The sequence below is a fragment of the Mugil cephalus genome, chromosome 14 (assembly GCF_022458985.1).
Source record: "Mugil cephalus isolate CIBA_MC_2020 chromosome 14, CIBA_Mcephalus_1.1, whole genome shotgun sequence".
Taxonomy (NCBI): Eukaryota; Metazoa; Chordata; class Actinopteri; order Mugiliformes; family Mugilidae; genus Mugil; species Mugil cephalus.
The window spans coordinates 14401894-14426496 of NC_061783.1; the positions used below are offsets into that span (position 1 = coordinate 14401894).

At 46.5% G+C, this 24603-nt stretch overlaps 1 protein-coding gene across 6 annotated transcripts in view; it reads right to left on the reverse strand.

The window, feature by feature from the left end:
* The window catches only part of trps1 (trichorhinophalangeal syndrome I), a 112992-nt gene that overhangs the window by 29840 nt on the left and 58549 nt on the right, over positions 1-24603 (reverse strand). For all 6 annotated transcript variants that reach the window (XM_047604569.1, XM_047604565.1, XM_047604567.1 and 3 more), the window contains exon 9: positions 21383-22184. In XM_047604569.1, coding sequence (XP_047460525.1) covers positions 21383-22184 — 802 coding nt within the window. The remainder of the gene's footprint in view (positions 1-21382; positions 22185-24603) is intronic.

Here is a 24603-nt window from a genome sequence, read left to right on the forward strand (position 1 = left end):
TAAAGAAAAAAAAAAGAGCTGGAGATCCTGGGCACGGAGCAGAGAACCTGCACGACGCGCACGGCGGCCGATCGCACGGCGCGTCCCGCCGCCGTGCGCGCGGGGTCAAGTGCTCGGCTGCACGTGCTGCCGCTCCATCCGCTCCAGAATAAAGCGTCGGGGGCGAATACAGGAAGCGGTGAGGACGGGGTGGAGGGGGAGGTAGGGGTGAGGGCGGGGGCGCGCACACGCCCACGGACCGGCCCGTCCTCCCACGCGCACACGCACAGTGAGCAACAATGTTATGACAATAACTCTAAGTTTTACAGCCCACTGTAGCTGCACATCTGGATAGCATCAGGACACACAGGCACAGATGAAGACACACAAGCCGAATGAGCGAGGAGTGCAGAGACGAGGGAAGGCCAGAGAGAGAGAGAGAGAGAGAGTGAGAGAGAAAGAGAAAGAGAGAGCGCCCGCTGCCAAGAAAAGGGCTAAAATCTCGTTTCGCTCTCCCTCGCTTCCTCCCTCCATTTTATCCCTCCTATCTACTTTCCCTCCTCGCTCTCCCTCCTTCCTTCTGTTCTCGTTGTCTCTCCTCTAATCCTATACGACAGAGACACAGAACACAAATCTCCCTCTTGGCAGAGGAAGCACAGCGAGCTTCGGCTCACAGGGAGAAAGAGAGAAGTGGAGATGGGGGAGAGAGAGAGGGGGGAGAGAGACAGAGATTGACTGTTGAACACCAGTTGAAGTGATTTATGAGGTTGGAATCTGTGCTGGAACATATGTAGACACTCCTTGTCTTTCGTTCGTTCGTTCGTTTCTTTCTAGCGACTGCGCGCACACACACACACGCACACACAGAGATCACACTCTTTAGCCAAACCGAGTGTGTCGAGCGAGTTGCAGGTTGTTAGTTGGTGTACAGCAGACAGATATACACTGTGCAGTCACACACTGCATCCTCTGTTAGTTAGGTTACAGCCATTGCACGCGCACACACACACACACACGCACACACATACACTCACACTGTACTGGCAGGCTGCTGCAGTTACATTCAGCTTCTCTGGGGAGCCACATTTCTTAATCACTCGATCCAAGAAACCTTTACTAGAAAAGCATCCGACCTTCCAAGCATTCGAATTATTGTAATGAGAAAAATCAACCCGGAGAAAAGAACATACCACAAGTTTAATTTCTAAAGATCACAACACACACACAAATAAAAAAAAATGAAAATATGTGGTTGCCTGGATGCATTCTGAGCTTTGATTACAGCTCTGTTGCCGTAGCACGCTGGCTTTATTTGCACACGTTAACTGCATCTATTCTCCTTTTCGTTTGGTGTGAACGCACGTCTCGTATTTGACACCTGACTAATATAAAGGTGAGGCGGCCACGCAGCGATCCTCCGGGACGACTGTTCGGGATGAAACAATTCAATCAGCCGGTCAACGGGCAGCAAATGGACCCGCCACGGTTTTATTGAGCCACCGCCACTTCATCATCATCATCTCCAAATAGCCACTGGTTGTGGAGCGGTGGCTTTAGTTTTTTCCTGCACATAAGTTGGTTTATATTTTGAAAGATTCGCTGTCTGAAATTTGAATGAATGAATGAATTCTTGAATGTGTCTTGTGAGTGATATCCAACCCTAAAACCCTAAACCCTCCCGCACAGCTACAAACTACACAAACTTGGCGATCCGCCAATGTACAGAATTAAAATTTATGAACTAAAGAGAAAATGCGGTTCCTCATTTACCAACTTAACTTCCCCGAATCTCCCCTGAACAAGTGAGCTCTGTCACTTAAAAGCATTTAGATGAGGAGCGTTTCAATGTTTAACTGACCAAACGATTAATCCAGATGAATCAGTAACGAGCAATGACAGTAATGTCCTTTAACCGCATACATCAAGTGAACTGAAAAGGTCATCCGCGACAGCCGTAATGAGGACTAATGTTTTCTCGGACGCGACCGATACCAATCAGAAAATATCAGTCGATAACAAAACAGGAGCCGCGGCCCCGATGACAGCGATGCGCCGCTGTGTTATTTTTATGCCTGCGATCTCTTAAACAGGAAGGATTCAAGTGAACACTTGTTAGCAAAAAAGTAGAAAAAAAAAAATAAAAATAACCAGGGGCAATATTGTGAAACCGCTTACGATTAAAAAAAAAAAAAAACTGCTGTAATTAAAGGCCTTATTATAGAAGTACTGACGCGGGGAAATATATTGATGGGGAAAACGAGGAGGAGAAAACAGAGGAAGCGGGCAGGAAGGAAGAAACGGAGATAAATCGGGGATTACTGGCATCAATTTCACAGAGTTAAATAACGGGAGACTGAAAGGACGAGATAACCGGAGAGCGATCGCTAACAGCGGCGTCGTTCTCGGTATTTTACCGATGGGTAAGAGCGAGTTGATTCTGTAATCTTTGTCTCTTTTACTTCCCTTTCTCTGCCTCCCTATCAATCGCTCTACTGGCTCCCATAGTAATCATTCAAACCTGATTGCCCTGATCCCTCTATTCTATTTGTCATTAAATACGACACACACACACACACTGAGAGACAGAAACAAATGCCATTTAATCAAATTGTATAAATAAATAAAAGGTTTTTATTTCCCATAAGTCCATCTGGTTCCCCTGCTTCTCATCACACGCACAGAGCCTTCATCTGCCGGTCAATAAAAGCTCGCACAACCCGCCGCCCACCTCACCCCACCCCATCCCACACACACACACACACACACACTCCGAATGAAAGGCACGGATGACCACACACATTGGCCGGCGAATCTAAATGTAGATGAGTTCGGTCTGCTCGAACGACCGGTGGCGAGGAGAAACCTCCATCAGGCAAATCTATTTGTTTCCCGCTCCTTCGCTCACACACACAGGTTGACCGTCCCGTCAGCCGGTTTAACAAAATGTTATCGACACGCGTCCCTTCGCCTTTGATTTTCGCGGCGCCGCGCAATTTAGTTAAAGACTGCAGCGCGGGGCTCGGCGGCCGGGCAGCCCGCCGCCGGCCGCCGACGCCGCCCGAAGAGCAGAGAACCAAACCGAGGGCACGGCGTAAACACGAGCCAGGAAAAGAAAAAGAAGAAAGGGAGAAAAAGAAAGGGGAAAAAAGAAAAAACTTCATACGTTCATTTGCCAATTCCTCTTTGATGAATTATGCCTTTCAAGCAAGCCACTGTTATTTCTACTTTTTCTTTTTTTTTTTAATGCCGTTAGGAACAGAAGGGCATAATTTGACGGCTGATGCAACGCAGAGCGGAGGGCGCAAAATATGCGAGCGAGCGCTGAAGTCACCTGTAGTTTTACTTTTCTACCAGACTAAACCCATGGCTGTGGTTAACCGAAAGCAGACGTTGTGTCAGGGTGGCTGTTATTTTTCAGATCTGCCCCACAGTCACAGTTTAGATTAGACTTCTAAACCCCTTTCTCTCCTGTGAATTTCCAGTAGGTTTAAAGCCGCTTTGCTTTTCCACTACATTTTTGATAACTCTGATCTTGAACGGACGTAACGAGGTGGAGATGAAAATGAGGACAGCTCCGTGTCCAGAGCAGCTCTGGACGCTTGTGCGTGCGTCTGATTTCGTGGACGTGATCGAGCGGCCGCATTTTTTCCGCCGACGTCGCACGTGCCAGTGGCGAACGTGACAGTGGGGTGCGGTGGTTTTTACTTCCGCCCTCGCTCAAATGCAACTACTCACTTTTGAATCCACACGGCTCGACGTGCACCTCCCCAGAACTGTAACTACAAATCACATCCGTAAGATGTATAAGATATATGGTCAGTTCCATTTACTGCTCCAGTGGGTGGTCATAATGTTATGCCTGATCTGTAAGTTGGGGACTTTTAAGTAGTTGCAACTATGCTAGAGTCACAAAGTGTTATCTCTGGTGCCACAAAAAAAAATTCTATGTCTAATCAAAAGAGGTGCGTACATTATTATAAATTATAAGATGTTCTTTTTTCCCCCCGATTTCCAATTTATTTGCGGAATTACTTTTGTATGAAAAAAATAATAACAGACCCTCTTTAGAGACGCGTATTAATGAGTGTTCACAGCCTGTAACTCTGTCATACATTTCCTCCACGTCCATTTAATCTGAGTATCCGTGTATTTAGCGTTCAAGCGGTTTGATTAACAACAAAAGAGGAATTCTGTCAATCACCGTCTCCCACACGCAAATCTACACACACACACACACACACACAATGACTCGCACGATGACACAACTACCCCACTGCCACCCTCCACCCCCCACCCACACCTCCTCAACCCAGCCCCGTCTCCCTCCGCCGCCATACTGCTCTCGTCTCTGAATGAATCGTTCCTTGTCTCTGAACTGATGGAGCGATAAAGTTGGTTTAAACAGCCGTGGACACACCAGCGCGCGCTGGTGAGGCAGGAACATGTGTTTTACATCAAGAGCTCCCAGCTATACAAGGGCTAATGTTACCCTCCGCATGCGTGTGCGTGTGTGTCAGAACAGGAGTGCAACATGTCTCTGCAATCTCCTATCAGCTTTTAATCTCCCTTCAGCGGAGGAGGAGGGGGAGGAGGGGGAGGGGGGAGGTGGGTGAGGGGGAAGGTGGGTGAGGGGGAAGGGGAAGAGAGAGAGAGCAGAGAGAAAGTGATAACCGTTCAGTGAGAGGGAGAGAAGGGCGACACAGTTATCTTCGATCTCTCCATCCTCCCATTATTCATTTTGTTTTGCAAGGCTCCTTTGCTTTTTCCTTGCCTCGGGGGGAGAGGGGAGCGAGCAAGCGAGCAGCAGTTGTCTGCTTTGGTTTACGTGTGTGTGTGTGTGTGTGTGAGATTTAATTCTTATTGTCTGAACACTGTGGGACTTGACGATTTTCATTTTGGCTTCTTAGGTTACTTAGGAGGGCTGCGTTGCAAGCAGCAATGTCAACATCCATTCCTCACTTAGCCCTTGCGCGGGACTCAACAGTTATTATTTAGCTTGGAGTGGCCGACTCGCCGAGTTTGTTTAGGCCTTCCGCCGTATTGTTGCTGTCCAATTTGCGAACGCTGCAGCTCCCGTGACGTGCGTGTTTGCTTAATGGTTGTCTTGTCGAGGGTGGAAAATCCAAGCGGATGCAAACATGGTGGAGCCCGTGCCATCCGCAAACTCCAAGCATTTTCTGCTGTGGCTTCACAGAAGTGTAACTCAAGCCATGCTCCTCTACTGTCCCACCAGCACCCCCCCCCCCCCAAATCCTCCTTTTCACCACATTCAACATCTCAGACGTCAACAGCCAAGCCGTCGCATGCAGGGCACGCACGGTAACACGCGACCCCAGACAACCCCTCCACCCGTTCTTCACGCCGCTCTCGTCTGGTGGCAGGTACAGATCCCAGGTCTGAAAAAGGGGCACGTGATGGCGGGAGTTTTGTCCTCTGTGCTGAAGAGGCACTAAATAAAAAACTGTGCACGGGTGCCGATCAGGCATAACATTATGACCACCGCCCTTATATCGTGCGGGTCTCTCCTTGTGTCTCCGAAACAGTGACTAATCAGAGAATGGACACGGGCCTTCTGAGGGGGTCCTGCGGTGGTTCTTAGTCGGGGCCTTTGGGTCCTATGGGTTGAGGGGAGGGGCCTCTGTGGATCCGGTTCGTTCCAGTGCATCCTACAGATACTTGATCAGTTTGGGATGTAGTGAATTTGGAGGCCAGGTCAAAACCTTGTGCCGTTTTTCATGTTTTTTTTGAGCTGTTCCTAAATCGTTTTTGAGTGTCATTGCTGTGGGGTGAGGGGGACCAGGTCTGGTCTGGTCTGGTCTAGGTGGGAGCTAAGGTCTAAGGAACATCCACACGAATGCCAGGTCCAAAAGCAGAAGACTGTATTGTCACAAGATGGTCAACGTCATTTACTTCTCCCTCATCAGCGGTCATAATGTTATGCCTGATTGGTTTATGCATGGCAGCAGATTTCCTAAAGGGACAATACAGAATCAATCCATCTACCCACTCATCTTATTAAATCACAACACTAGTTTAAGTAAAAGTTATAATGTTTGAGTCACTGAGCTAAAAACACAAACGCACAGGAGGCGAAAACGAATCCTGCACCTCACACATCACAGTTTAAAGGAGATGAAGAGCTCTCAAAACGAGATCACTACTTACTGCTGAGAGGAGACAATGTGATTTATCCCCGATTATGGAGCCAGTACAATATGGGCTTCAATGTACCGGGTATAAAATGCTGCTGAGGATTGATAATGCCTTAACGGACCGGAACCACTCTCTAAACAAGGGATCTGAGTAAAAGCTCAACTTCACACGGCAGCAGTTACATCCAGAGTAAGTTAACTGAAGTTGCATTAAAATATTCCGCAACAGTTCATTCAAAGGTGTCTGAAGAAGGTTTAGACGGTGTTGTGATGCGCTGTTAAAACTGCGCAACGGCGTCTCCCTTAAAATACTTTTCCGTGACTCCGCGTGTGCTGCAGACTCGGTGTGAGGCAACGTGTCGTAACAAGCTCCTCTGTCTGGGGTCTAAAGACAAACCACTCACAAATACCTTCAGCCGATGCGTTCGGAACGGACGTCGCAAGCGGGGAACAAATCGGCGTTCAATTTCGCTCGGCGCTTAGTTGATTCTTAAGTTGTTTGGGCTGACTAACTCAACTAATGCCCGGCGCACGGGGGACGTTTAATCTGACACGCTCGCATGCAACAACAATCAGTCAGCGCTTTTTCGCAGATGTACACACTACACTGTGCAGGCTGAAAATCCTTTTACAAGTTCAACAGTGAAAAAAATAAAAATAAAAAAGGAATGCACACAGTGTACCAAGTCCTATATTGCACATGCAATACACCGATCAGGCATAACATTATGACCACCTGCTTAATATTGTGCACACCTCCCTTGCCCATCATCACATGTTCTGCCCCTTCGAGTCAGCCTGAATCACCTCTATCAGCTGCATTTAACGTAAAACATCAACCAATATCACATATAAATCCATAATTATTATAATGGCTAATTAAAGAATACTTATTTTACACATGTTTATCTTAAAATAAGACGTGGAACTCAAGAAAATGCATTTTTACACCTACTTCGAATTGTATATGAATACAAATGTGCGAACCCTCATCATAAACGATGCTGCTCAAGGGGGCGAGAGAACAATATCTATCGCTTGGCAGATCGCAGGTTCACATCGGCAGACAGGATACCTGCTGATGTTGCAACACATCCTGTGGCCGTCAACGTGTGACTTTCATTGGAATGAAGTCACAACCGTACCCTCGCCTACTAGATCTCTTCGGGGCTCACACAATAGAGATGTTTCCTGTTTTCTTAGAATCTGTAAATGAATATTTTTTTTTTTTTTTTTTTGCCTGAAGAGAAAAAAAAAAATGGTAAGACCAGCTCTGACCCAGTGAATCTAATAGACTTGTAAATGAGTCTACCACTAAAATAGCTTCAAATATCACGCCGCGTTAAGGTCAGCGCAGGAAAACTCCTCCGCAAGGTTTCGGCATTGTGCATCACAACAGTGCTCGGCTCCGGAGGCTCTGGGGGCAGATGCGATTTACTGCTTACTGTTGCTTACTGCAGAAACACTGATTTTGAACACGGGCCAAGTGTGTGCGCGTGCGTGTGTCCGTGCGCGTGTGCACACTTCCAGACCTTATTAGGCTGTACTTGTGGTGATGCTTAACCCCACTCAGAGTTTGGCAGCTGCTCCCCTTTCTCTCTCTCTCTATCACTGTGTGTGTCTGTCTTTATTCCTCTCCTCGTTCTCATCGTGTCTTCTCTCTCCTCCTCGCGTCTTCGTCGTCTCTCTCTCTGCTCTGTTTTTTTTTTTTTTTTTTTTTTCCGTCTTCCTCTATCTCTGTCTGCCTACAGCTCGCTCGGTGGTCTTGAGGTAATGTAACACTTCCCTCCTGGTTAATCTGCAAATAGCGGGCTTTAAGTGATGGCGACCTTTCACATATGTTCGCAATGTGTTTGAGAGGAAGCTCTGTTTGCGCGATGTGTTCGGACGCTTAATTCATACGTACGCAACTTCAAATGTGAGCGCACAACACGAAGTGAACATCATTTGATTTCTGGTAAAAAAAAAAAAACCTGTATACATTTTAAAAAAAAATCATTCTGCAATAAATAAGTTGCAGCTTGTTAAAACGCAAGTCTTATTTTCGTCAGGCTTGACAATCTGTTATTATAAAGACATACGTATACTAGTGGGAATACTTCACTGGGAACATAAAAGGCAAGAAACAAAGATAGCATTAATTACACAGACGGCAAATGAGCTGAAAAATGATCTGGTTTAACTAAACTGTTTATCTGCAGGTAAAATAAGCACAATTCTGTCTTTAAACCCTTCACAGCGCAGGAACCACACGCGTTCAAATACGCCATAAATCAGACTTCAGGACACACACACACACACACAAGACAAAAAAAAGTTAAATTTAACTGTTCCACTTCTATTTTCCTGTCGCCTCCTATTTGCGGTCAGCAGAGTTCGCAAGTTCCTTTTCCAGCATCACACGTTAAAGGTGCGACTCCGGGGTCGGCGGCGCCGCTGGAGAAACGGGGCCGAGTTGTTCTTAATCGGCGAGCCGTGTTAGATCAAAGGCGCGACGCGGATTCGCTTTCAGGGAGGAACTTTCCCTCCAAAACCGGGGTCGGGTTATCTCACCGACCTGAACCCGAAGCACAGGAACAAAATGCCGGCCTGGAAGTGGATCCTATCGGCCTTGGCTCGGCCGCTGGAAAACTATTCTGTTACAGATAGAGAGATGGACCGCGGCCCCAGCGTTTCTGAGAGAAGGGGAAGATAACAGTGTTGGAATTGTGTCGATCTGCCAAGAGAGTCGAGACGCCTCCGTGTTTCTAGGGCACACAACTGATGCAATGATGCCAGCAACGTGTGCGGCAAGTTCGACTTAGGGTTAAAAAAAAAAAAAGTCGTCAAGACAAGTTTGACATAAAAACACTCAAGGACGTGTGAGCGCTGATAACCGAGAGTGACACGCAAACAGGGCCGCGCGCGCACGCACCCATTGTTTGGCTGCACCTGGTCTATTAAGGAACAGGATAGATGGGACTAGGGGACCTGACTGTGTGAATGTTTGTGTCAGCGTGTGTGTGCGTGCATTCATTTGTGTGTCTGTACAACTTCGGAAGCCAAACATCTGCAACAGTGACGCACCTTCGAGCAAAAGTACACACACACACACACACACACAAGCACGGATTACGCAATTTTTTGACTGATGTCTAACAGCACATCCAGAGTATTCTCTCACATTCTGTCCGTCTTTATTTACTTCCCCGCTCCTCGGACCGCCCCTCCCTCCTCTCTTTAACTGTCTCTCACAATAAACTGGAATTACCAACTCGCCTACGCAAAAATTACAGTTTACACTCGCGCGCCCGCCCAGACCCGAGTTCGGCGCGCACCATTATCTGTACTTGAGTGAATTAACATGATTCCGGTGACGTGCTTCCACTGGGAACACGCTTTAGGTAGAGGCTTTGTTGTTCAGAGGAGCAGAGATGACTGGTGGAACAGCAATCCCCCGAAGCTCGACATCAGCGAAAACCAATTAGCTTGTCGCGGACTTCCAGAGGAATCGGGAGGCCCCCGCCCCTGTCCCGGTTGTCATCCAGGGAGGGGAAACGACGAGGGCGCAGTCCTATCAGATAGTTGTCTGAAACGTTGTCATAACCGACGCATGAGTCCTGCATTTACTGCCAACGACCTGTCACGGCGACCCGGACCAAACTCTAATCAGTTCATCTGCGTGTCCGAGGGGCGTTCGTCAAACTGTGAATGACTGCACCGAGTCCTCCTGCCTGTGCTTCAGAGTCCAAACTGTTACCAAGTCTGCGCCGCGTGCTGATTAACGCCCCGACGTGTTCCTGAGACAGCGAGTCCGCGGGAACGGCGCACACGCCTCGGGCCACAGCTGTTACCAACTCAGATAATTTAACCTGATTTAACCTAAACAACATGTAATTGCACAGTACTAAAGTGACAGCTACCAGTGGGGATTTTTTTTTGAATAGTCTGTTTTAGTCGGCATACATCTAGGGTGAGGTTAGAGGGACGGTTTCAATAACCTTCAGGTCACAGCTTAAACAACCGCCGCCGGATCCTCTCACGGCCTTTTATTCACCGAATAACACTGTGGAATAACTAACCCGTGCGCTCATTTACAAATATACTCCTTGAAAAATGCGACTTCAATACTTTACACGCACACAAAGAAAAAACCCCACTAGCAATCACACAAAAGTCAAAATGTGGTGCGAAAAAAAAAAAAATATCCCCACCTGAATAAGCTGCAACACAATTCCAGCTATAAGCGGCTTTTACTTTTGTATTTCAAAGAGAAAAATGTCAAGGCCTGAATTTTAAATGCACACGCAATACACACCGATCAGGCATAACATTATGACCACCTTCCTAACGTGTGGGTTGAGGGGAGGGGCCTCTGTGGATCATCCCACAGATACTTGATCAGTTTGGGATGTAGACCAAGTTAACACCTTTTTTTTAGTTGTTTCTAAACCTTTTTTGTGTGCGTGTCAGGCTGCATCCCGCTGAGGATGTCGTTGTTACGGGGTGGGAGGGTGCTTGGCCTGCTCTGAGTGGGTGCTACATGTCAGAATAACATCCACATGAACGTCAGGTCCAAAGGTGTCCCAGCAGAAACATTAAATTCTCACAAGATGGTCAAGGTTACCCACATCTCCCGCCGCCATGTACTCATTCAAATGGCGTCCAATTTGATTTTTGTGAAGCGCCTGCAGGTAACTCAGGGTCGCCATTTCTCCCCGGCTCCCAATCTGATGCATCTCGGAGCCCGTGGCGAAGCAGCGGCACGAGGCCAGAAACGCATCTCATAAAAACTCACGCAACGCTCTCTATAGCTCATACCAGAACACCTTGGCTGCAAAGGCGGCGTAGACACGAGGCTTTTCGCAGCACAACAACACCGTAATAATATCTTTCAGCTTTGGCTCGATCCGCCGAGCCGCGCAGGCCTACAGGAACACACGGCGCAAGTCGATATATACACTCCAGGAGCAAACACGCCTTGGAACGGTTGAAGCCGCGCCGAGTTGTGTCGGATCCTGTTGTGTCGTGCACAGATAGGGGGAGAGGAACAGAACAAAAGAGAAACGGGTCTTGAGGGAAATTGAGTGTACAAGATGCATCATGCCAGCGGAGCAGAATTCATAAACACGGCTCGCGCGCAAGACACACACACAGGCGGAGAATTCCTAATGAGTGAAGACCTCACATGGGGACACGGAGGGGGGAGACAGACGGAGAGAGAGGGGGGAGGAGCTAAGGGTGAGGCAGAAGCAGTCGGAGGGGAAGAGGGTAAAGCGATGCGTCTCTCTCTTGCTTTCTCGCCTCATCGGGTATGCGCGGCGCCGTGCGTGCGTGCCTGCGTGCGCATTGTGGGTTTAAGGATCGATGTGCGTTGCCACTGAGGAGTTAAAAGTGAAAATCTCCACTCTGCATTCCACTCACTCATTCACACACAGACACACACTCACAGGGGTAGCACTGTCTCCTGCACGCGCTCGTGCCCAGGGCAATCTTGCTACCTTGCCAAGAGGGCCTTGGACCGCCAAGGTTGCCATGGCATTGCGTGCTCACAAGCTCACAAACACACACACAGACACACACGCACACTTTCTCTCACTCTCTCACGCACGCGCTCCAAAGCCGGGTGTGACTGGATGTCCTTAAGTGAAGTGGATTAAAGTGTCAAGATGACTGGTCGGGTCTGCGTGTGCGTGCGTGCATGTGCTGTATATATATATATTTTTTTTTTGACAGCGTGCGTACGTATGCGGCGTGAATGCGAAACACCGCGGGGGCTGCGCCATGGTCTTTTCTGAAATCTGCTCTCCCGAGGTGATCCGAGGCGTGGCGACCGTCGACACGACGTACGGTGCCGGAAAAAACGCGAGACGCGTTTCAGACTGTAGGTGTGTCGCGGCGCGGCCGGAGCGCGTCAGACGTGGAAAAGTACGTCAGGATGACATCGTAAAGTTATTCTTTTAATGCCGTGATTTGGCAGGACATGCCCACTGCACCCCTTCAACAAAGGTTTAATAATTGGCGCAGTTAAAAATGAATGCAGCTCACGCCTGAGTCACACACGTCTAAAAGTAAATTACATAATAAGCACCATAGAAGAAGGAACAGGAATACTATCTATGTGTATATCTCCTCTAATAGTGGCCCAGGACACCCGGCCATTATTAGAGGCAGGCTTTTATTAGAGGGAGGCCTTTATTTCTAATTCCCTTTGTTTCACACTGGTACGTGCTGATGTATTTGCTTTAAATTTTCCTATCACTTATGTTATTATTATTATTTTTCACTTCAGCAGGTACACCGTACACACAACAGCAGCCGGGAAGGATTAATAAATGTTTAAGCACGGTTGGTCAGAGCAAGACGCCACAGTACCAGGCTGAACATTTATTGGGCAAATTCACAAAGTTTGAAAAATTTAAAACAAAAACAACCGTGGACGCATGAAAAATGTATTGCACCCTAAACGGCCATGGCGCACCAGAGGGTAACCGTCCCGGTGTCGGAACCTTTTATTCTTCGCGGGGTCAACATTAAAGCGTTTCGCAGCTTCGTCTCCTCCTGTATTTCACTTTACATATTTCAAAACCTTCTCTTTGAAGCCCAAGTCAAGTTTTCTTCTTTGCGCCACGCTGCTAAATCTCAGATTTAATGCGATTCAAAATCTGGGTCCACTTCAAATGTAGCTACTGCCATCTGTGGCAGCTGTTTGTTACTGCACCTATAATTGGCCTTTATTTGTTTGTGTAAACCACTCCCCCGGCAAATAATTGAAGACCGGCCACTATTAGAGGAAACACGGTGTATGTATATATGTGCTTCTGCAAATCGAGACATTTGTCATTGTTATATAGCCTAGAAACTGATGGATAAAACAAGTAAAGCTTACAGCTCAGTCATTTGTCCATATACTTAAGTCATTTACTGGAAGCAGTTTGACTCAAACTATTTACCATGCGTTTCTCCCGGGTACTTTCTCATTTATTTGTCAGATTACTTCAGTCGGCAAGGAAAGGAAAGGAAAGGAAAGGAAAGGAAAGGAAAGGAAAGGAAAGGAAAGGAAAGGAAAGGAAAGGAAAGGAAAGGAAAGGAAAGGAGAGACGAGGCAAGAGGGCCAGGAGACAGAGGAAACGGAGAGGCGGGCAGGGTTTTCAAATTAACTATTGGTCAAGGGTCAGATGGACATTTAATCAAACCAATCAGCTTCCTAATTACACAAGCGCTGCCAGATTGGTGTATCCTTTGCATTTCTGCTGTGTGTGTGTATCTGTGTGTGTGTGTGTGTGTGTGTGTGTGTGTGTGTGTAGCTGGCTAGTGTTGCGTGTAGAGGTCTTGTTGTAGCAAAATGAACATCTGGCCTCAATATTGGTTCCATGTGTGAACACACACGCATGTGCGTTGCTGAATGCGCGTGCACGAGCTCTCTCTCTCATGCCCACACACACACACACACACACACACACACACACACACACACACAACACACACACACACACACACACACACACACACACACACACACACACACACACACACACACACACACACACACACACACACGGCCTGTAGTGAACTGCTCCTGCCTTACACACTGAGAGAGAGAGAGAGAGTGGACTCAGGACTCAGGGGCTGGATGTGCAAACCAAGGCAGAAAAACACACAGAAATATAAAAGGAACGCACATATATGCACAAACGCATAAGCACACTACTGTGTCTGTGTGTGTGTGTGCATGTGTGTGTGTGTAAGTTGATTGTAACAGTAATTGATGTAAACGTCTAAATTACAGCTAGGAGCTAAAATAACCACTGTGTTTTACCGTTGCCATGTCAACATGATGAAAAACACCTGGTCGGTTCACTGGTGGGGAGGGTGGAACATGTGTGTCACGGGCGCCCGGCCGAACCAATGAAAAGGCCGCGCGTGTGTAAGCGACATGTGTCCGAACGAATGAAATACTCAGCGCGTTGAGGAGATATCCGAGCAGACAGCCTGTTAGGCCCAAGTCAAACTCATTATATCACATTACACGACATTATGAGATGTAAACTGCAGAATACAGAAAGAAGAAGAAAAAAAAAAAGGATCTTGGTCGGCCGTTTCTGTTTGCTCTGTAAATCATTTTAGATCAACATTCTTGTACAATCATACTTAATCTGCGCACCAAAAAAAAATAAAAAAATGATGTGAATACTTTACGGTTTTCCTTCTTGTGCGCCAGAGGCGAGTGGTATGTTCTAAATGGGACAGTCCGGTGAGCGCCAGCAAAGCTCAGACAATCACAGGAAAGTCTTTTTTTAAATACCGCGGTGACTCCAGGAGGAGCGATGCCTAACCTTGGTGCCTACCTCTCGTAGGAAGTTCTATCTATAACCCGGGCGGCGGTGCAAGGACACGTTAGCGGCGGAGGCTCGCCGGGCGCACGGTTTTCGGCCTGAACTTTCTAGTTTAGGGACTGATCCCTCCGCTGCACTGCTGCCAAAAAAAGGATCCCAAAGAAAAAGAACCACGCAGTCAAACCCTGGGGTTTAAAAGCCAATGTAGTGGACTTTGCTGCGACTGATCACTTTCGGAAGCGGTGGTCGTGACGCGTTTCCCCCAGACTGGTTCGGATTAAACATCAAACGAGCCCGGCGCGAGTCAAAAACGCCGAAGGTGTCACCTGCCTGCTCCACGTCGCCAGCCTCGGCGCGCGTGTGGAATAACCCCGAAACGGGTCTAAATGGTGTCATTTGTTTTATGAAGCCAAATGCAATATTCCGAGCAGACAATGAGACCGCTGTGGACTGCCACACGGCGTAAAGCCACACACGGCTCGTGACGGTGACACACTTCCAGCACACAACTCGCACAGGCAGGCAGACACACACACATGCATGAGGTTATCTTCCGCAGAAAGACACACAAGCAGAGGCGGGTCAGGGTTACAGCAAACCGGTTGTCTGATTATGTTTCTGTTACATTAAACACAGCCTGGACTTTATGTGCTCGGGAAATTACCACACGCAAACACACACACACACACACACACACACTCTCATACACACACACACAGACACAGACAGACACTTGGATTCTTTTTTTTTTCTTTCCAGCATGGCTGTGTTTATTTGAGTCTGTGTCCTGATGGGAAATGTGACTGCTACACAAACAAACCGAAAAGCCTAGAACAGACAACTCAGTCTGAGCGAGAGTGAGTGAGAGATTGGATGCATACCAGTACGGTTTCCCCTTTTTTCTGATGCAGGCGCACACATGCACACACACACACCGAGTGCAGCTAGACAGAATAAAGAGCTGCTCTTTTCACCCTTCCCATAAGGGACAATGCACAGGATGCTTAAAGTCTTCAGATGGAGATCCTTGAATTTTTTAAAGATGTCTGAGGGAAGTGTGCCTTTGAGCTAAGGCCGCTCTCAACTCCACTGCTCCATTGATGAATAATGGCTGGTGGAGGCAGGCGTCGTGATGGAAGTCTGTCACACTGAGGGAAAATTAAGACAACCTCGATGAAAAGGACTAGATATCAATCACTGGATGCTGCCGGCATCGCCAAACTGTCCAAACAAAGCCAAGCAAAAAGAACAAACTGGTCAGAGCTTGTTAAACGAACATATGTTGGGTGATTGTGCGTGGCGGCTTGTTGTTTCTCAGTTATTAAGAACGGTGTTAGTCAGACGGGCCACGGAGTCAACCCTCGCATCAGCTGACAGCGCGGATGAGGCGTCCATAGGCAAATCTCCTCCAGGGCGCCTTATTTAAAGCAGCTCCAACTTGCCTACACTTGCTCTTTCCTCTGCAGAGATGCTGTGCAACCAACCTTCCGACCCAGCTCCTCCTTTAAGCTGTGTCTGTCTCCATCAGTGTCATTCCCGTGTCACAGATGCCTCTGTTTCTGTTCTGTTTCCGGGCGGTGGGAGGACTCTTTGCTGCTGCTGCTGCTGCTGCTGCTCTCCCTGCCTCAGGCTTTCTGTGTAAGAACGTGGAAGGGTAGAGAGGTCCCAGAACAGAGCCATGCCGCCAAGACTAATTACTGCTAATGCAAATAAAGCTCCTTTGACTGCATTGGTCCTGACTGAAACGGCACGATCGCGATCATCCAAGCTGACCACGATCATTTCGAATCATCGTTAGAATCCTTTGAATTCATGTGTGTGGAAAAAGGCAGAAATGTCACATTTCCATCAATATGCCGCCATCATTTCCCACCGTTTTAGGTTGCAATAAATCATTATCTGGAACCTCTCTATGATAATTAATTGTGTGATAGTTTTCAGTCTGAATATACACGTATTGTTCTGACATGGGTCTTCTGAGGAACAGGATGTTGTTAGTTGAAGGCCTTAGTGGGTGGGTGCTATCTACCACAGATACTTGATCAATTTGGGATCTGGTCAATTTGGAGGTCAGGTCAACACATGTGTGCTGTTTTTTACGTTTTCTTGTTTTTAAGCAATAAAAGTACAGGCTACAAGTTGGGAAGATCAAATTTGAATTTTTCTTGCTTAGACTTCACTTTAACAACAGCATGGCGTGTACGAGACGTTCATTCCACAAGGGATGTTTGTGTGCAGACTCTCAACAGCCAAAGAGTTAAAGAGAATAATGCAAACTGTGATTTGTTTTCTTACTGTTGCACCGAAGTTGTGACTCTTGCAAATCTTCTCGACTCTAAAACTAAGCCCTTGTTTTCTTTTGCTGATATTTATTCAACAATGGTCTGGTAACATCAATGCACGCCTAAAGGTAAACTGACAAAAAATGGTTCAGGTCAATAAAAGCAAAGTCTGATCATGGAGTAAATACATGCCGAAATATACGTGTCCCATGCTGGTTTTTAAGAAAGGCATTGTCAACAGAAACTTGAAATTGCTTCCAAACTTTTGGCCTGTAGTGCACATTAAAGGCAATTTAAAGCAGTTGCTGTAACAAGCACACTGGCAAAAAGAGCTAAAATAAAAGGAAAGATAATATTCTCATAACGCAGCACACGACACAATCTACAGGTAAAATCACTTAAGTTTTCCGTCTTTGTTTAGAAAACGCCTCAAGCACAAAAACACACACACACACATATACATATACACAAAGACTCAAACATAAGCTCTATAATTTCCTGCAGCGGATATAAAGTGATGTTAAATTATGAGTACAGAAAATAAGTTCAATTCATTCTCTAATTTCCTCGCTAAACGCACAAACGCGAGTGTAAATGCAGATCGCACATACTGTAATTAAGTGCACAAGCGGAAGGAACGCACACAGACACACAGATACACATGTACAGCGACACGCCTGGATTTACACGAGGAAAGAAGCAAGAAGGGAGAGAGGACACAAAGTAATGAGAACTTTATGGAAATGAAGCTGCGTGTTGTGTGTCTGTGTTGTGTGTGTGTGTGTGTGTGCCGTTTAAACATAATTAGCTCCGTCGGGCAGAAATGTAAACGAGAGAAACTTTAATGAAACTCTTCTCTGATCTGCTGAAAACACACATTTCTGTTCATCTCTCCGAGTTCGTCTCTCCACTTTCTAGTTTTTTATTTTTCCTTCCTTTCTCTGTCTGAATCTCTATTCACACGGAATTTAATGTCACACACGGAGGATTTTTTAAAACCTCAGAGGTCCCACGTTTCACAACGGCATCGCGACCACATAAGATGAAGGCAATTACATCGCGTTTCCAGGGGCCGGTCCGCAGTTTCTCCCTCTCCTCCGCTTGCGTCACACTTCTCTTTTGTCCTTGAGGTGGAATTCCCTTCGAAAAACACAATCTGGAATTTATTAGGCGATCTAAACGTTGGGCCGATCCGCATATGTTAGGGTATATCTACATGCGCTCACATATGTTTGGCTCGGAGACGGACCTTTCTCAGCCCTACTTAACTCGAAAAACCACCATTACTCAAAGCCTGTCTCATCCCATTTATAAACTAAAACGTCAACCCGGGCTTTTACTTTAATTTCATCCCCGAACCTCGTACGCTTTCTATCCCTGTCTCATACGGTCAGTCAAACTGAAAATAAAATTTCAGAGTGAGAAAACTCCTCAATGTAATAAATCACTACGAAAACAAAGCCAATAGTGGGGCAATGTCTCAACACGGCAACACCGTGCAGCAATTACAGATCAGGCCTCTCAGAAGAAAATATTCTCTCCTTACTACAAAGCAAAAAGCCTCACATAGCAGAATGCCAAGAACTGGGTGCGTGTTTATGTGAGTGGAAAGCTTATTTGTGCGTGAGCGCGTATCGATCCCGGCGTTTCAGGTGAGTCGTCCTTTGAGTAAAGGGAGGGAAACGAAGGAAAAAGAATGGAACGAGAAAGGGGAGAGGTGGATCGATGCAACGGAGAACGGCAAGAATGAGCGAGGGTGAGGGGGAAACACAAGCGAAAGCAGAACCACGCACACAATCAAGAATCCTTGTACTTTTATATAGGTGAGGAGGACACTCATTGCATTCCCTAACCCTAACCCTAACCATTTCAACTAAATGTCTAACCCTAACCATCGCAACTAAATGTCTAACCCTAACCCTAACCATCTCAACTAAATGTCTAACCCTAACCCTCTCAACTTAAGGCCTAACCCTAACCATCTCAACTAAATGTCTAACCCTAACCCTCTCAACTAAAGGCCTAACCCTAACCATCTCAACTAAATGTCTAACCCTAACCCTCTCAACTAAAGGCCTAACCCTAACCATTTCAACTAAATGTCTAACCCCAACCATCTCAACTAAATGTCTAACCCTAACCCTCTCAACTAAATGTCTAACCCTAACCATCTCAACTAAATGTCTTACCCTAACCATTTCAACTAAAGGCCTAACCCTAACCATCTCAACTAAATGTCTAACCCTAACCATCTCAACTAAATGTCTAACCCTAACCCTCTCAACTAAAGGCCTAACCCTAACCATCTCAACTAAATGTCTAACCCTAACCCTAACCATCTCAACTAAATGTCTAACCCTAACCCTCTCAACTAAAGGCCTAACCCTAACCATCTCAACTAAATGTCTAACCCTAACAATTTCAACTAAATGTCTAACCCTAACAATTTCAACTAAATGTCTAACCCTAACCATCTCAACTAAATGTCTAACCCTAACCCTCTCAACTAAAGGTCTAACCCTAACCCTCTCAACTAAAGGCCTAACCCTAACCATCTCAACTAAATGTCTAACCCTAACCATTTCAACTAAATGTCTAACCCTAACCATTTCAACTAAAGGCCTAACCCTAACCCTAACCATCTCAACTAAATGTCTAACCCTAACCATCTCAACTAAATGTCTAACCCTAACCCTCTCAACTAAAGGTCTAACCCTAACCCTCTCAACTAAAGGCCTAACCCTAACCATCTCAACTAAATGTCTAACCCTAACCCTAACCATCTCAACTAAATGTCTAACCCTAACCCTAACCATCTCAACTAAATGTCTAACCCTAACCCTAACCATCTCAACTAAATGTCTAACCCTAACCATAACCTGTACCCTAAAACTGAGTTTTAACCTTCAAAACAGCCACTGAGTGAGGACCGGCCAAAATGTCCTCACTTTCCAATAAAAAATTCACTTTGTTGGTTAGAAGCTCACACCGGATCTCAGTACGTAGCAAGTACAAGAACACACACACACACACACAGACTCATAAAGAAAACGGGCAAACCCACGAGGGTGGAGATGAAACATGACTTTGGCCGTTGGTTTCTGCTTTTGTCCCTTTTTAATCCTTCGCTTCCACTGCATCCTGTATTTCGGCCTCTCCCTCGCAAATTCTGCCTTTCCGTTTAAAGAGTTAATTTACATTTTTCAGACGGATTCACCTCCGCTAAATGTGCCCCGTCATGTCAAGGAACGCATTTAACCTTAACTGAGCATTTGTGTGTGTGTGTGTTCTAAACTATTTCAGATGATCCTTTGCATTAGTGCCTCTCCCTGACTCTGCCCAGTGATGAGTCAACCCCATCCTATGTCTGTGTGTGTGACAGCGCATGCCATGGAAACTGAGAATAAACACTGTGTTGTGACAGAAAGAAGAAACATCGCCGCAACACGCTGCTATATTTTCTGGAGCCATTTTAGCAACGAGCCATGTTCAGCCACTCCTCTGATAAACTGTTTGTCGCTTCTCGCCCTCTGATCTCACTCTCACCTTCACAGTTCCACCGTCTCTCCCTCTGGTGGAACGTATTAACTACTTAATGTGATGCAACACTGACGGGTTCAAACGGCTACACTGGCTTTAAGCAGATGTTTTAACCGATGCAGCTGGAGCGTGGAGTCTAGCCGCGTAATAAAGCAGAAAGCGAACAAAACAGCACTGCTGCACTTGCAGCTCATGCAGAAAGGTAATAACACAATGTTCAACTTTAAAGGGTTAAACTTTTGAACACACTTCCTGGTTCTGACTCTCCCTATCTTCCCGTCTTCATCTCAGTCTTCCTCCCTTTCCCTCTCACGCATGCAGTCTCTCTCTGTCTTTCTGTCTTTCAGTCTCCAGCTCTCTCTGAGGCACACTGCCCCACCCACGATAATGAGTAAACCTCTTGCTGCCCCACCCAACCCAGTCTGCCAAGTTGCTGCCAACACCTCACTCACACACTCACACACACACACACACACAGAGACACACAAATACACACGCATGCACACATGCAAGAGGCCAAACCGCGACTTGTACAAAGAAGTCATACACTGAACTCACATACTGATATGTGCAGCCACACACACACACACGTGTCTATTCTGATCTCTAATGTGATCATAGTCAATAAGCTCTGCGGTGCTAGCAAACCGCAATATGTTCCTGCCAGTCCATGACATCACGGCGAGGCAAAAGCATTGTGGGCCGCAAAGTAGGGTATGGGAACTGAATGACAGGTGGTAACCATGAGAACCCTCGGTTGGCTGCCCCGTTACCAGGGTGACGGGCAAGTTTTGTCAGTGTTGTGCGTTTAAAATATAATTTAAGACAAAAAAAAAAAAAAAACTGATGAATGCAGCTTATGGGAAAGGAACTTATGTCATGGGACCGTGTGCACGAGGGCAGAAACACATATGGACGCTTATTCACACCTTAGTTGGCCAACTCGGACCCGCGCAAGCCCTCCTCTAAGCTCCGATGGAAGAACTGGTTTCACTGTTGCGGCTCGATGAATGCGATTTAACGGAAAGATGCAATGAGGGTGAAAGTGTATTAATAGAACACAAGAGAGGGAGAAGAAAGGAGAGTGGAGGAGAGTGCACTTGCTCCACCTTACCCTGAGCAGGGATTGGGACTCTTCTTTCGTGGCTCCTCCCTTCCCCTCCTGTCCTCCTGCACCGCTCCCTCCACCTCCTCCTGTGTACTGCTGTTGGGTCATCTGGCTCTGCTTCTCCCCACCTCCTCCTCCTGCTCCTCCTCCTCCTCCTCCCGTTCCGCCCGCACCGGCTCCACCAGCTCTCCCACCTCCATACAGCTTGGCATCTCCCAAAAATGGCTTCGTATCTCCCAAAAAGGACTTGGTGTCTCCCAGGTAAACCATGCTAGGTGAAGACATGCCTCTCTTCTGCTGCGAGGCCTCGTGATTGGCTGAAACAAAAGGCATTGAGAGGGGGGAGGGGAAAAGAGAAGGGCTCCCACTTCCTGCTCCTCTTTCGGGGCCCATCCGCTCCTTGGGCACCCAGAGCAAACCGTGGGCCTGCTCGCCTCCTCTCTCGCCGAGCCCCCTGGTCTCGCCGAGGACCCAGCCCTTCTCCCGCTCCCTCTCCTTCTCCTCACCTCCTTCGCTTTTCACGACCCCGCTCGCATCCTCTCTGCCTCCCTCGGCCAAACGCCCCTCGGGCGGCGCGAGGGAGTAGAGGAGGCGAATGTCTCCCTTGCTCTCCTCTTTGATGGCCAGGGTGGAGGGAGCCGAGCAGCCGTTGGCTGAGAGAGTTAGCGAGGGTGTCAGCGAGGTGGGCAAGGAGCCTAATGATGGAGAGGAGTCATGGCAGTGGGCGGAGTTGAAATGGTCGAGGAGGGCGGACGAGTCGGGAGCTGTGAAGTCGCAGCGTCGACATCGGCAACATGCGTGGACACGCCTGCAGAGGGAGAAAAGTGAATTACCCATGAATCCAAAAACTCGGTTCATACGATTGAAACATCTGAAAGTTGAGTTGAACTTCTGACTTTTTCCAAAAAAATTTCGCTGCGAGACACACCAAACGGTAATTAGCTAGTTTTCTCTTCTTTCAAGGGTCCGGCCATCGTTAAATGGGTTGATTTAATATCTAAAGAGCCTTCGTTCTGATAGCTTGTCACGGATTTCTTTTAAAAGTCTTTCGCTTCTCACAGTTTGAAGAAAACCCATCCCCTGGACTGACAAAAGTGCATTAGCCCCTGCCTGACTTCCTCCAACCACTCAGGTAGAGTTTCACCGCGTCCGTGGCCAAGAAGTGACTCAGTGTTCCACTAAATCAAAACGAATTACCTAAAAATGGCGAGGAACCTAAATGAATCCGAATGACAAGAACTGAATCACCCATCAACAAACCACCTTCATTTCCTGTTGGCACGGCCTTGAATGACCGGCCATGCACAACATAAGGCATTTTTTTTTTTTTTTTTTTTTTTTTTCCTGGCCCAGTCAACAGTTTTGATGGTTCTTCTTGTGCGGGCCAACGAAATCAATCAGCCACCTATAATAGGGCCCTGGACTGTTGTTTACAATGGTCCTTGGGAAGCTAATTTACATTAGACATATAGGAAATATACTATAACAAGCTGATGCCAATACATACATAATAAACACAAGCGTTCCATCAAACAACACAACGTATTGCCTGTCCTGTGATTGTATTTGGCCGCTGTACGTATGGGCCGCGCTGGGAAAGAGGTTTTTACAAAAGTTCTGGTTGCAAACTTGAGAGAGGAGTGACTTTGAATTCGAACAAACTTTGATTTCTTCGCTTGTTCCACTCAAATGTCCTTCTAACGCAGTAATTTTCTCAAAGCCTGCCTCCACGTCCGCTTGGGATTTCCTCAGCGGTGACTTCTTGCTGCTTCCAAACAGCAGAGAGTGTTTTACAACAGAAATATGCACAAAAAAAACAAAAAAACATGCCATCTCAAAGTGTAATTTTTCTGTTTTCTGTTCTAATGCCCCGGGTGTCTGCTTTCAACTCCGCCATAACAGCTCTTTGCACAGGAAAAATAAAACATTAAGACGTACATGTAGCAACAATAAGAAACCCACCCGTGCACAAACATTGAGAGTGCACCAGGTATTATATAGTCTACAAACGGTTCAAAGTATTTGTATGATTTTGTGAAAATGTGTGAGCACAAAACACAGACGAGGACTGACGCACTTCAAGTTTCTCTCTCACACACACACACACACACACCTACGATAATTTAAGTTTGTAATAGGCCTTCCACACATGAACAACAACAACAACAAAATAATCACGTGTTTTTTTTTCGTTTGTTTGAAATAAATCCAACGCAACACTACATTAAAGCAGTCTGAAGGCGTGCAGTATTATGAGGTGTCCTTGAATAACTGATTTGCGTGTTATTTTCACAGGCTGTAGCCGCAGAGACATCACCGATTATTTGCGGACGACCGCTTTGAAGTCCAACGTTCAGGCATTTAGACGTCACCGTCTGGGATGAGAGGGAGGAGCAAACCTCTCTTTCGGGCCTAATGTCTACTTAATAAGCGATAACAAAAGAAGCAACTGCACACTGAGAGAATATAATAATAATTCATTTAGCTAGTGACATCATAATGTCTTAAAATGTGGCATTTGTGAATGACTTGTTAAGCCACAGACATGGACACAGACACGATTTTTTATTGACTTATTTTTTCTTGAAAAGCAGCAGAGTCTCTAAATATATCTTCAGATTACGATTTACAGAAACAAACTACACCGTCTGCAGAAGCATGCAACAACACATTTACATGTGTGTCGCTTTCTGTAACATCAGTGAGAGAATCTGCAACTCACCCAACAAAAGTCAACGCAAATGCATTTGATATTTGAGCAGAGAACGAGCCTGTTAATGACAACATAAAGAAAATGTCAGCGCTGCGTAGCCGCACTTAACAATAAGCTGTACATGAATGCATTTGTCCACAAAAACACACATTTTGCGTCGTCTGCTCAATCATTAATGAACGATTACACGTTCTTAATGATCACAATGTCTCTTGGAGATAGAGAACGCAAGTGCAGGTGTAAAAGTTACTTTTACATGTCGTTTAGTTTCTTATACCAGAGCCCTTTGTCGTAGACACCGTATAATTAAATCTAGAATTTTGTTTTCTAAAACTTGGCCTTGGAATCCCTTTAGGTTTGGTTGATTTTAAAAGGTAGCGTGAAACTCTGGCTTTATTTCACTTTTATTTGATTTGTGCTCCAAGATTCAAAGCTTAGATTTTGTTAGGGACGTGAGTGGACTGTTAAATCCCCTCCAAACTCTGCTTTGTCACCCTCTCTCCTCCTGCTCCTC